Below are 12,275 nucleotides of genomic sequence, written 5' to 3' on the forward strand. Positions count from 1 at the left end.
AAGAGAGGTATCATAGATTGATTTTCAAGATTTTTATTTTTGTCCTTTTTCTTTTTCCATATTAAAATTGGTCTATGTCTTCATTATAGATAGAAATGGGAGATTTTTGTTTTTCCTTTTTTCCTTTTCGATCTATGTTTTGAACCTATTGAACTATTCATGGTTGTAAGTTGCACACTCGAGCTTTAGATCTATGGTATTTTTAATTTAACTTTTCAAGTGTTTGATTTTGGAGGAAAAAAAGCATTTCGTGTAAAAGTTAGTGTTAGATAACTACTCAAAATAATTTTGGAAAAAAATTGAAAGAAAGGTTATACGCCACACCATGAACAAGTTATACACAATATTATGAGAATAAGATAATCATCACATAATAAAACAAGAGATCATTGCATAAAGTTTAATGCAATACCACATACGTAAGAGGTAGTGTACTTTCACAAAGGTATCTTCGCTCATCAATAGTTAAAACGATTATAATGTTGTACTAATTAGTAATACAAGAGTTTTACACTGACTCGCTAACAACCTAACTTGATGAAAAGATACTTAGGCTCCCTCTAAGTGCGAAGCTCTCTCTATAAGGATTGACACATTAGTGAATTCCAACAAAAACAAAAGACAATAGCATAATAATTCTTCAAAGCGGTAGCCCGAAAAAGAATACAACAACCTCTTAAACATGTACATCAAAAAAGGAGAAACATACTCGTAACATAATCGTCGTAGTCCAAGACATCCTATAGAACATCTTGAGGGACAAAATGAGTTTATGAAATAAGTTGGTTTGAGACAGACACTTGAAATTAACTGTTAGAAAAATGAATTTTCAATGTCCAGTGGTTGATCTCTCCCAAATTTTGTATAATACATAAAATTACCAAAAAAAAAAAAAAGGAAGAAGAAGAACCCTCATCGGTCCTCTACCTCACTTCCACCATAGGGTTGTCATCAATTACTACTGGAAGAAGATCGACTTCGTAGCTTCATACGCATGGTGGGGTTATTGTTTTGATATCGGGCTTTTGTTCATCTGCTTTTGCAAGGGGGAGAGTCTTGCAAATCAGAGAATAGATTCCTCCTCCTCCCTCTGCCACCATTTGCGAGGAAGTTGAATGTTGACGCTTCTCGGAGTGAATCTCTCGATAGGTTATGTGGTTTGCGGCTATCTTGGATGCCCTCTAAACGTAGTTGGTTTTAAGAGTATAGAGTGTTTCCAATTCATAAATGTGTTTTGAGGTTTGTACAGACTTTGAAGATCTCCATGGTTGATTCTCTTTACCTATTAGTCATCTGGATGCTCACACTCTTATCGTGGAGTCAAATGCTGTACCCTCTTATCATGGAGGTCGGGGATAGACAGCAGTTCTTTGGAAGACGATATTCTTGTTTTATCTTACAATTTTGAGTTCATGGAGTTTGTTAATTGTAAACCATACTCTATCATGTATGACATTGCTTAAGTTTCTGTTTTTAAAACTTTGGCCCCAAAACACTCATTCCACCTCTAAATTAACTTGATTTACTATCTAATGCTTTCAAAAACGAAACCTAAATTTAAAAACTAAAAATAGATTAATTAATCTAAAGAAAAGTTGTTTTCGTTTTTTGAAATGTAAGCTATGAAATTTAAAACGATTAATAGGGAATTGTCTATCAACTTTTCCAAAGTGTAAAACACATCATTTATTGACCGTGGATTATGTTGCACCAAATTTTCTAGGCATGAAGCAACCTAAATGATTTTTTTAAAATAATAATAATAATAATAATAATAATAATAATAATAATAAATGAAATAAAACCATACCTTTCCAATCAGAAGATCACCTTCCCAATATGAATGCACTCCAACTCCACTGATTGCAACATCTAAACCTTCCAAACCCACCACCAAAAGAAAATAAATAAATCAATTATGAATATACCATAAGAGATCAAACGATTCATCCTTTGCTCTCTTCTTCATTTTAAAATAGAAAAATAATTTTTTTATATAAAAAAATAAAATAAAATAAATCCTCGTGGCAAGAAATTTGCAAATTGAAATTAAGTGAACTGATAAAGGAACTCGTAGGAAATCATCAATACAAAGATCCCGGAAACTTATTTTACATATGCATGTGCTATCCCCTATTAATCCTATACACTAAAATGAACTCTTCTCACCCCCTTCCTTATTTCTTACGGAGTCTGCTAAAAATTATCCTTGGCTCTGCGAATGATACCCAAGACCTTTGCATCGTCGGCTGTATTTTCAACTTTTAACGATTGTCGAATTTCGCTACTTGAAGTACGGAGGAATGGATTGCACAGTTTCTCCATCTTTAATGTTGTTGGAATCTGAAATTTTACAATCATAGAGTTAAGAACACTGTTTGAGGTTCGAGGTGTGTGTATTCATAGCAACAAAACCAAATCATACAAGGAGCAAATAACATCTCAAATAAATCTCCCTAAATTAAAAGTCAGGCTTAATTACAAGACCGAAGAAGGCAAATTTTTTACTTCACAAGCTCATATACAATATAATAGATTTTTAAAACACTTCATGCTTTTTTAATAAAATAGTTTTTTATCCAAATAAGTTCTTTAAGAAACACATAAACCATGCTGAATTAAACTGCATAATACTCCGATTATATTGGAAGTTCTGAATGATTCTATAATGCAACAAGAAGCGATATTTGCTTTCATCTTCAATTCAAATGTAAGGGATAGAATATGCTCAAATAAGAAATGGTTCTCAAATGGAACAAACAGTCACCAATATTTACACAAATTGAAAGAATTTGTGCAAATATTAGTATAGAATTTGTGTAAAGAGATTCGTATAGTAGCCAATTTAAATATCAAATTACCACCCATAAAGGAAAAGCCAAAAAGTTACCGTTGGCAAGCCCTTGCTTCGTAGATTAGCAACCTGGGTTGCATAAGATTTGAGAGCCTCGTTCTTAGGTTCAATGGACAAAGCAAACTTAGAGTTACTCTGTTGAATGGTAATAATCATACAATTAGGCATATGGCATTCAAGCTTCAAAAAATGGGGCATCACAATAAAAAGGGTCAATAAGTTACTGACCAGAGTATATTCGTGACCGCAAAATATGTTTGTGTCATCTGGCAAAGAAGTGATCTTTTTAAGGGAAGATAGCATCTGTAATCACACATGCTAAGCAATTAAAACAACAACCTCGTAGCAATTATTACTTAGAAACATAAAGAAAGGACAAAAACCACAGAAACAAATTTCAAGGAGAGATGGCAAAGATGGGAGGGAAATGGCAAAGGGCGTTATCTCTCAATTTGCTCACTATGATCCTATGTTATCTTAGTTTTAGCATCAAATGAAACAATTTTTCAATTAAGGCTTTATCACGAAGTTTCAAAATCCCTATACCAAATGGTCCAAATCCATCTAGTTCTGTTGAACACAACACAATCTTTCATCTGACCAAACGAGACCCCCAGACCACTTCTTCCTTCAAGGAGTCCCTTCTAAACTTTTTGCTTCCTTGAGCATACAGTCAGAAGAAATGTTGAAGATGACGGGAAGCCCCCCCCCCCCCCCCAAAAAAAAAAAACAGACCAACCTTTCAAGCATGGAGGCCTGACAAATAATAGCAACCAAAGAAGAAGACTCACTTTTGTCGATCCTAACCAATGAAATGACTCCAAAAACAAACTGAAAGTCATTAAGATTAACAAAAGATGCCTCCAATCCAGTATATAAGATTTCGAGTAGTCCTTTAGTGCCATATTCTAAAACTTGATTGGAGAACAGGATAAGAGCAAAAGGAGTAAAAAATAAAGCACAAAAAGGATCATAATTCTTAAGTAGGTCTAGAAAGAAGAAACTATTAGGGAATTCCACGTTCCTGAAGTACCATATTTAGATGTAAATAAATAAAATATAAGACAAACAAACCTGTTCAGGAGTTCCTTCAAAAAGCTTGCCACAAGATAAGCTGAATAAAGTATCTCCAGTAAATATTGCTGCGGATCCAGGAAAGTAGAAACTAATATGACCTGAATTCAATTTAATTAAAAAGAAAAAGAAAAAAAAATCAGGGCCAGATAGTATAAAATGGTGAGCCAGAGATCATAAGCACAACAAACACACATAGTGTAAGAAGTAAAACAATGATTAATTTATCTTGAATAATTGGGTTATTCCTTGATTAGTCCTCTTTTAACCCTTTTTTTCTGTCTCTCTAATTCCTAATAAACAGAGGACTTTCCTCATGACTTCGGCTCACTTTGAATCATTATAAAGATTGAGAGTGAGCCATTATAAAGATTGAGATTAGATCTGAAAGAATTCTCTCCTTCAATTCCTTAAGCTACATCATACTGTTATACAAGAAACTAATCTAAAAGTAACTAGTAACAAACACCTCGAGTATGACCAGGTGTTTCCATTACATGCACTTCATGGCCAGCAAACATCCACTTGTCTCCATCTTTTAAACTTATGTCAATTCCAGGAATTCTATCGCTGTCTATTCCAGACCCAATTACCTACAACCAGCAAAAAGGGTATAAAAATTTGACAGAAATTCTGTAAATTAGAAATGTAAACCACTAACGGATAAAATTGTTTCAGAGACTACTAAATAACATATGTCAGCATCAATACCTTGATTCGTTTCATTTTCAATCCAAGCCTTAATTTAAAGGACAAGTTAGGAAAGTATTAAATTCAAGACAAGTCAAAATACGCAAAATACTTGGTAATCTGTAATGAAGTATGTAACATTTCTTGCACATCACAAGGTATGTATTTCTCATGACAATAAATGTCGGTGTTTTATAATAAAAAAGCATTCACCTCACTATGTTTACTAGAGAAAAGGATGAGAAATAGAGACTATTAATAAACCAAAATTCTGTTGACATCAAGAACTAAAATTCTCACATGATGGCTCAAGGAGTCTGGTGACTCAGGCCTCTAGGATGTGTCCATAGGTTCTTACCTCTATCACTCTATGACCAACCATTAGGGATCAAACATACAACATTTATAGGACAAAGCTAGGGCCAACTAGAACATTGATTCAATTGCAATGCAAGAGTATTAAATTCATACCTTTGCTCCATACCTTGCTTTTAATTCTTCGTTGCCACCAGTGTGATCATGATGATGATGAGTATTGAGTATATATGTCAAATTTCTGTTCTTCTTGCTTAAAGCATCTATAACTGGTAGAGCTTCAGATGGATCAACAACACCAACTGTGCCGGTATCAACATCATGTAAGAGGTATGCATAGTTGTCGCGAAGACAAGGAACCTATTACAGAGGGAGTATAGGAAAAGAGATGATATTAGTGAATGTGTATGCTGGAAGTGACGAAGCTAAGTAGTTATTAGGGATGTACAGCCTAGAATGATAGAGGACAACCAGCATCCTTACAAAGGATTAATTTAGCGTGGAAGCCAAAAGTGAACGCGTCTAATGTCTCTCTAAATATAATTTGTAGCCACCTAACTCAAATTGACTCAGAAGTCGGAAGAAGAACTATATGTTGTGTAGCTGAGCAGGCAAAAGTGGCAAGTAATATATACCCTTGTTTGAACTAATCTAACTTTGGAAAGAAATAATAAACTGCAATATGGACCTTGAACGGCCTCTTCATAGTTCATATCACAATTAGAAATTCTCTCAGGTGAAAATGTTTAATAACTAAAGCATGAATTTAGAAAAGAAAATGATAAACCAGGAAAGTTATCACAAAATGACCACCACAAGAAGACCATGATGGATAAAAAAAAAAAAAGAAAAAAAAAAAAAGAACCGATGTCATTGACACCCTAAAACCAATTTCCAGATCTCAGAACAGCTTACCAGTTCAATTTGCAAAGTGGAAGACATGTTGACAACACTGCAAAACTGAGCAACTTTAAGCGAACGACTAGCTCCACGCAATGTTTTCAACGGAGTAGATAAAAGTCGCATAACCCCATATAAAAGGTCTTTTCTAAAAGAAAGCTGTTTCACACTCGGCCAAACACATACGCTTCTAACCTGAAACTCCCAACCAATCATCAAAAACGTAAGATAAAAACATGATTCTATTCAAGAAATCTTCCAATAAACCACAACAACATTTACATAATTACTCCTCGTTATAAGAAAAAGAAAGGATCATACAACAAAATTAGCATGTATGAAGATGACAGATAAATAAGGAAAAGCAGCAAAATCGAAAGCATTATGGATTAAAAAAATAAAGAGCGTGTGTGAAGAGGAACACAGATTAGGGTGGTTAAAAGCGATGAGAAGGAAAACATGGGAGGGAGGGAGCGAGCAAAGGAAGAAGAGAAATGAAAATGCAGAAAAAGAAGAGCAAAAGGGCGAACCCTAGTGCAAGGTAAAGAGGCCATGGCAGAGGAGGCCTTGGAGAGCATCATCTGCATATTCTTCTACTTCTTCTTCTCCGGCGGAAGAGAAGACGTGAGATCGGAGAGAGAAAGAGCGGTGGAGAGGAGAGGAGGGGAGGGGAGAGGGCAGTTGGCACTCAAATCGTAATTATTATGTGAAGAGAATCCATCCAACTCTCAGCGCCACTATTATCAATTATTTATTTATTTATTATCATTATCATTATTATTATTATTATTGTTTATTACTCTTTTCTAAAACGCGTTTTTTTGTTTTTTGCTTTTTAGTAGACTGTGGTCGGCTTTTTATTTGTTTGGGCCATTTGCTTCTTTATCGTTCTATCTTCCAAATCTCTCCTCGTTTCTAAACGTTTATGAAAGTGATCGGTTTTGGATCTAAAAATTTTATCGATCGAATAGTGGGACTTGAATTCGGATTTAGAAGGCATAGAAAAATGGATTCTATTTATAGTATTATTTCAACGGATCTTGTCTATACTAAATTTGTCGGTAAAACAAAAGAACTTTGGTTTGTAATGATTTAGTATATGTATTTTTAATTTTATAACAATTTAGTTTAATGTACTTTAAATTTTATAACAATTTATATTTTATGGTAGAAATAAATCGTTACAAACTAAAGTTTAAAGACTAAATTGTTAAGGGTGTAAGTAACAAAAAGATTTTTTAACCTAATTTTAATTTGTAAGATTAAATTGAATTTCTATTTTTGATTATTTGGATTCAAACTTACTTTCACTTGCAAAATTTTATACAAGTAATAATTTAGTTTATAAAAGTTAGTATGTAACACTTAGTCTTTGTATTTTTTTGAATTTGTAACAATGTAATAGCTTATTGAGATTTTGTATGAATGATAGATTAATTAGAAATTTAATAGATTTATAAAATATAAAACATGCATCATAAAATAATAAAAATTGGCATCAACTTTTAATGAGGTTTTTTCAGGTTAGTAACTAAGTTTAAAACAAATTTGAAAGTATAATAACTAAAATATTATATTCTAAAATTTGGAAATTAAATTATTATTTTCATAAAAATTTAAAAACTAATTTTTTGGAAAAAAATTCAAGTAGAACAAAGTAAGATAAAATATATTTTTAATATATACAGAGAGATAGTTGGTAGAGATTTGAATTTATTTTTCAAAAGTCAACTAATCAATTGACAATGAGGACACACTTTTAAGATTTACTAGAATGATATTTTATCTTTAAAAGTAGCAAAGGAAAGTACTAAAAAAACAAAAATTCATTATAAATCTTTTTTTATTTTACTATTTTTGATAATTTTTCTTTAGAAAAAAATGTGTCTTTTTTATAAAATATTAAATATAATTTCAATCCATAATAAAAAAAAACGAAAATTCATTATAAGTATTTTTGGCTTGAAATTATATTTAATATTTTATAATAAAAGATACACTTTTTTTCTAAAGAAAAATTATCACAAATAGTAAAATATAAATATATATATATATATATATATATATATATATATATATATATATACAATGAAATTTTGTTTTTTTAGTACTTTCTCTCTAAATATATATATATATATATATATATATATATATATATATATTATTTTTATTGTTAGTAGCTATGGAATCACTATCTTGAAGTTGAAAAAAGGTTTTAAATGATTTTCTATTTGATTGTTTTTTTTAGATGGCTTACATTCAAAGCTATGTTTGAAATGATATTGTTTTTTCTATTAATTATAGAATCACATATTAAACTTAAAAAACAAATTTAGGGGGGAAAAAAGTTAAATAAATGTGTGAGGAAATGGTGGGTCTCAACTTTTGTATTTAGGGTTTATGTTTAAGAAACTGTATTTTCTTTTTAACTTTGGACTACAACTAAAACTCATAACACCATTTGACAAACTCACATGCTAAAAAGTGTTAATGGGAAAAAGTACTGTCAATATCTTCAAATCTTAATTCGATTAATCGATTTTAGTTTTGGAATTATACGTTAAAAATAAAGTTCTTAAATATTGTAAAATATATAAGTTACATATTGATTTCGAGAATACCTCGTAGTTGGTATCACATGCAGTATGTCAATTTTAATTTATTTACCTTTGGGCAATTCAATAGCTCTCGGTTATATGAACGTTTATTTTATTTTTCACTTCTTTTTTTATAATTATTTTTAATCTCGTTTATTATATTTTTCGTAATAGATTGTTTTTAGTAGTTTTATAATTTATAATAATATTTCAACTTCCAAAGTAATTAATTATTATACTAAAAACTTTTTGTTGTTTTATTTAAAAAGAGAAAACTAATAAACTAAATGAGTAATTGAATTATAAGAAAAGGGTGAGAGTGTTTTTGTAAGCAGAATTAAAGCATCGTGCAGCAGACGCATTCGGTCCCCAAAAAGAATTAAAGATAAGAAGAAGGGAAAAAGTCTCATTTTCTTCTTTTTCTTTTCTTTTTTTCTATGCATTGATATGATTACATTGGACAACACACTCACCCAATAAATTTACATCCTCTTCCATTGCGTTTAATTTAATAATAAAAAGAAAAAACAAAACATAATAAATCGATGGAAATTTCATAGTTAATTTGATTGAAGAAAGAAAAAAAATCGATTAGATTTACTATTTCTGTCGGTATTGTAACACTATGAAAATGATGAATATATCACGTTTCTTGTTATTATCAAAGAAGCATAGATAAATTTAGGTTGGCTAGTATGTTTGTATCCGTATCCTTACTTCTTAGGGTCGTACCATTACCATTCAGAACCTCATTGCTTCTTTCATTCTCTATAATTGGTGCCACATTTAGATCTATATTTCTTGCACGTTATGAATATGGGAAAAAAATGTGATTATCCTTTTTTTTTTCTTGATGTTTTATTTTTTTTTCATACTTTCTATAATTAAAAAAATTAATCCATAAAAATCACTAACATAAACTAAAATACACACTCAAAACATAAAATACATTTTAATTTTCATTGAATATAATATTTTCAAGTGTTTTCTTAAGAATAATTAATAAATAAATAAAAAATATTTACACTTTGGCAAAAGTCTATTAAAGGACAAAAATCTACTTCAAATATTTTGTCAATTTTGTCACTTTTTTAAATACAATTAACTACCCTATTAAATCTCCTAATTGACTCTATTCACTTCAATTAAAGCTCAACATTCATACTTTACTATGTTTATAAAAAAAAAAAGCCATATTGTCATTAGAAATTTATTTTAAATGAAAAAACTACTGGAAATATCTACAATTATATAGCAAAATTTCATAGTATATTAGTCTATAAATGTCCTCTAACTTATATTAGTGATAAATAACAGTAATTTATCAACATCTATCAATAATATTTTACTATATTTATAAATATTTTAGTTTATTTTTTTTATTTATAAAAAAAAAATCATAACTAGAAAAACAACCCTAAGAACCCTAGTTATGATCACCTTAGTTATAATTTACTACTAACTCTTTTTCATAATAATAATAATAAACTACTATTATAACTTGAACAATAAAAAGTTGTCAAAGTTGGTTGGGTAAAGAACCAACAATTGGTCCCCTTTTATTATTTGTATTCTCAAGAAGAATGGTCCAATCTATTGAGTAGTGAAATTGGCACATCTTTTTCTTCATATTTTTTAGACATTAACAAACTATTTTTATTTATTATCTGCTTCTTTTTTTCTTTTTGTAATTTTCATTTTGTTTTTTTCGTGTTTCAAAATTTTAATTTTTATTAGAGATTTGAAGATTTTAATTTATCATTCGTTTGTATTTTAGAAAGTTAAGAAAACAATTTTAAATCATATCACTTATTCTGTTTGGAACAAGAAAGATTTGAAATTAATATATTTAAATTTTCACATTTTGATAATAATCGAGAAGGAAAAGAAAGTTGAAAATTTACTAACACGGGCTTTGTCTATCTACTTATTTTGAAATTAAGCAAAATATAACCATTTTGGCCGTGAAAGTTTTCAAGTAAAAGCACGAAATTATTTTGGATTTTAAAATCATTTTCTTTCCTACAACGTAATTAATTTGAAATCCATTATGAATTGGATTTTGAGGTTCTAAAAACGATAACGATTCATAAATTTTTAAATATTACTTTATATATATATATATGTACATTTGATCATTAGTTTTGTCTATAGAAACTAAAAATAAATAATCACTTAGTTTTTATGAAAGAAAAAAAGAACATTTAATTAGTACATGTAGAAGAACGTTTAATGAGTCATAATGAAATTCAACATTACTTAATATGGTATTATATTACATCATCTAATCACTTAAAATAATTAAATAAATATAAATTAATTAGAAAATTAACAATCAATAAATAATTAAAGTTAATGTATTAGTTGAAATATATTAAGTCTAAATAATATCTGCGTGCTTAATTGCTAATTAAGACCAATAGTAATGATTGTTAATTAATTAGACTATAGATGTGCCTTCAAAAATAAAATTCAACTTTAGACATTTTTTTAGAATTTTAAATTAATTATTAGGGTAAACGTGAGTATTTCTTGGTTGACCCTAGAATTGACAAAACCGAACCAATTATTGTCTCTACTTTAGAATACTCTTTCAAGTGTTTAATTAAAACAAAATCACTTTAAAGGAAAAAAAAAAGATGATAATCTATCAAAATATTTTTTTAAAAAAATTAGTTTATAAAGTAAGTTAGTTTAGGATAAATACTTAAAATTAATTTTTAGAAAAATGACTTTAAAATGTTTGATGGTTAGTCTCGTATATTTTATATAATTTTGTTCAATTATATTGTATGTGTCTATCACGACCAACTTCAGTCACCATTGACACCGACCAACTCCAACAACCTCTAACCATTATGATCAATCCAATTTCAATGACCACCTCCGCGAACTCTAACAATGACAAACTTTGATGACTATTATTTTAAATTATTAGTTCATAACTTATATTTTTTATTAACTTAAAATACTTAAATGTGTCTGTATCATATCTTAATAACTAAATTTTTACAAAACTAAAATGTTAAATATCAAAATTCAACATATCTATTATGAGCTTTATAATAATACATATATATATATTTTTTATAATATTATAAACTCTCGTTGTTGTTGGATGGGTAAACCAAAATTTAAAAAAAAATATATAACATAAAAAAAACACAAGCCGACCCGAAAAACATTAAAAAAAAAAAAAAAAACTCAACTCAATCCAACATTTACAAATTGGGTAAGGATAATTTGGGTTATTTGAACACCCCTCCTCCCGATATTCATTCATTCACGAATGACTCTTTTAATTTCAACCATCTCCCTTTAACCTTACGACTCTCAAATGGCTTCGACTATCTAACTCATTTTAGTCTACCATGTTATAGTGAATTTCTATGGTTTTGATTGATACCGAAACACAAAATGAGAAGAGAAACCAATCGTATTCATTGACCACATAACGACTTTTATATATAGAAAACTGATTAGTAGGTGTTTGATGCTGATTTTTTCTAAAAAACCGACATTGATTAATGCATGTAGATCCCCTAAGTTATTGTTAATTATTATTACTATTATCACATGTCGTCTCCACTAAATTAACTTTTAAACAATTAAATTTAAATTCACTTAACACAAATAAAATGATATTTTAAACTTACTTAACAAAAGAATTATATAAGTAAAAATTCATTAAAAATAATACTTACAAAATATAACAAAATTTTAGATTATCGATCGTGTCGAAAATTAAATATTTTGGTTAACATTATATTTATATTTGAGTTAAAACCTCAGTCTAAAGAAATATTTATTTGTAATTCCAAATTAAAACAATGGCGGGTGGGGTC

The 12,275-nt window shown here is 29.1% G+C and overlaps 1 protein-coding gene across 1 annotated transcript; it reads right to left on the minus strand.

The window, feature by feature from the left end:
* Positions 1-2,025: 2,025 nt before the first annotated feature.
* LOC103494619 (probable hydroxyacylglutathione hydrolase 2, chloroplastic) lies at positions 2,026-6,577 on the minus strand. Its single transcript, XM_008455894.3, has 8 exons — positions 6,364-6,577; positions 5,849-6,028; positions 5,090-5,293; positions 4,398-4,521; positions 3,929-4,029; positions 3,083-3,157; positions 2,891-2,989; positions 2,026-2,343 (listed from the first exon to the last, which is right to left on the minus strand). Exons 1-8 carry the CDS (start codon positions 6,418-6,420, stop codon positions 2,197-2,199), a joined length of 987 nt encoding a protein of 328 aa, XP_008454116.1. The 5' UTR covers positions 6,421-6,577; the 3' UTR covers positions 2,026-2,196.
* Positions 6,578-12,275: the final 5,698 nt, after the last annotated feature.

The sequence above is a fragment of the Cucumis melo genome, chromosome 7, assembly GCF_025177605.1.
Source record: "Cucumis melo cultivar AY chromosome 7, USDA_Cmelo_AY_1.0, whole genome shotgun sequence".
Taxonomy (NCBI): Eukaryota; Viridiplantae; Streptophyta; class Magnoliopsida; order Cucurbitales; family Cucurbitaceae; genus Cucumis; species Cucumis melo.

Excerpts from the sequence above, each read along its gene's own strand:
- LOC103494619 (XM_008455894.3), bottom strand. The coding sequence starts at position 6,420 with ATGCAGATGATGCTCTCCAAGGCCTCCTCTGCCATGGCCTCTTTACCT. Across the intron at positions 5,294-5,848 it reads CCACTTTGCAAATTGAACTG|GTTCCTTGTCTTCGCGACAA; the intron begins GTAAGCTGTTCT and ends CCTCTGTAATAG. Across the intron at positions 3,158-3,928 it reads TTGAAGGAACTCCTGAACAG|ATGCTATCTTCCCTTAAAAA; the intron begins GTTTGTTTGTCT and ends GTGTGATTACAG.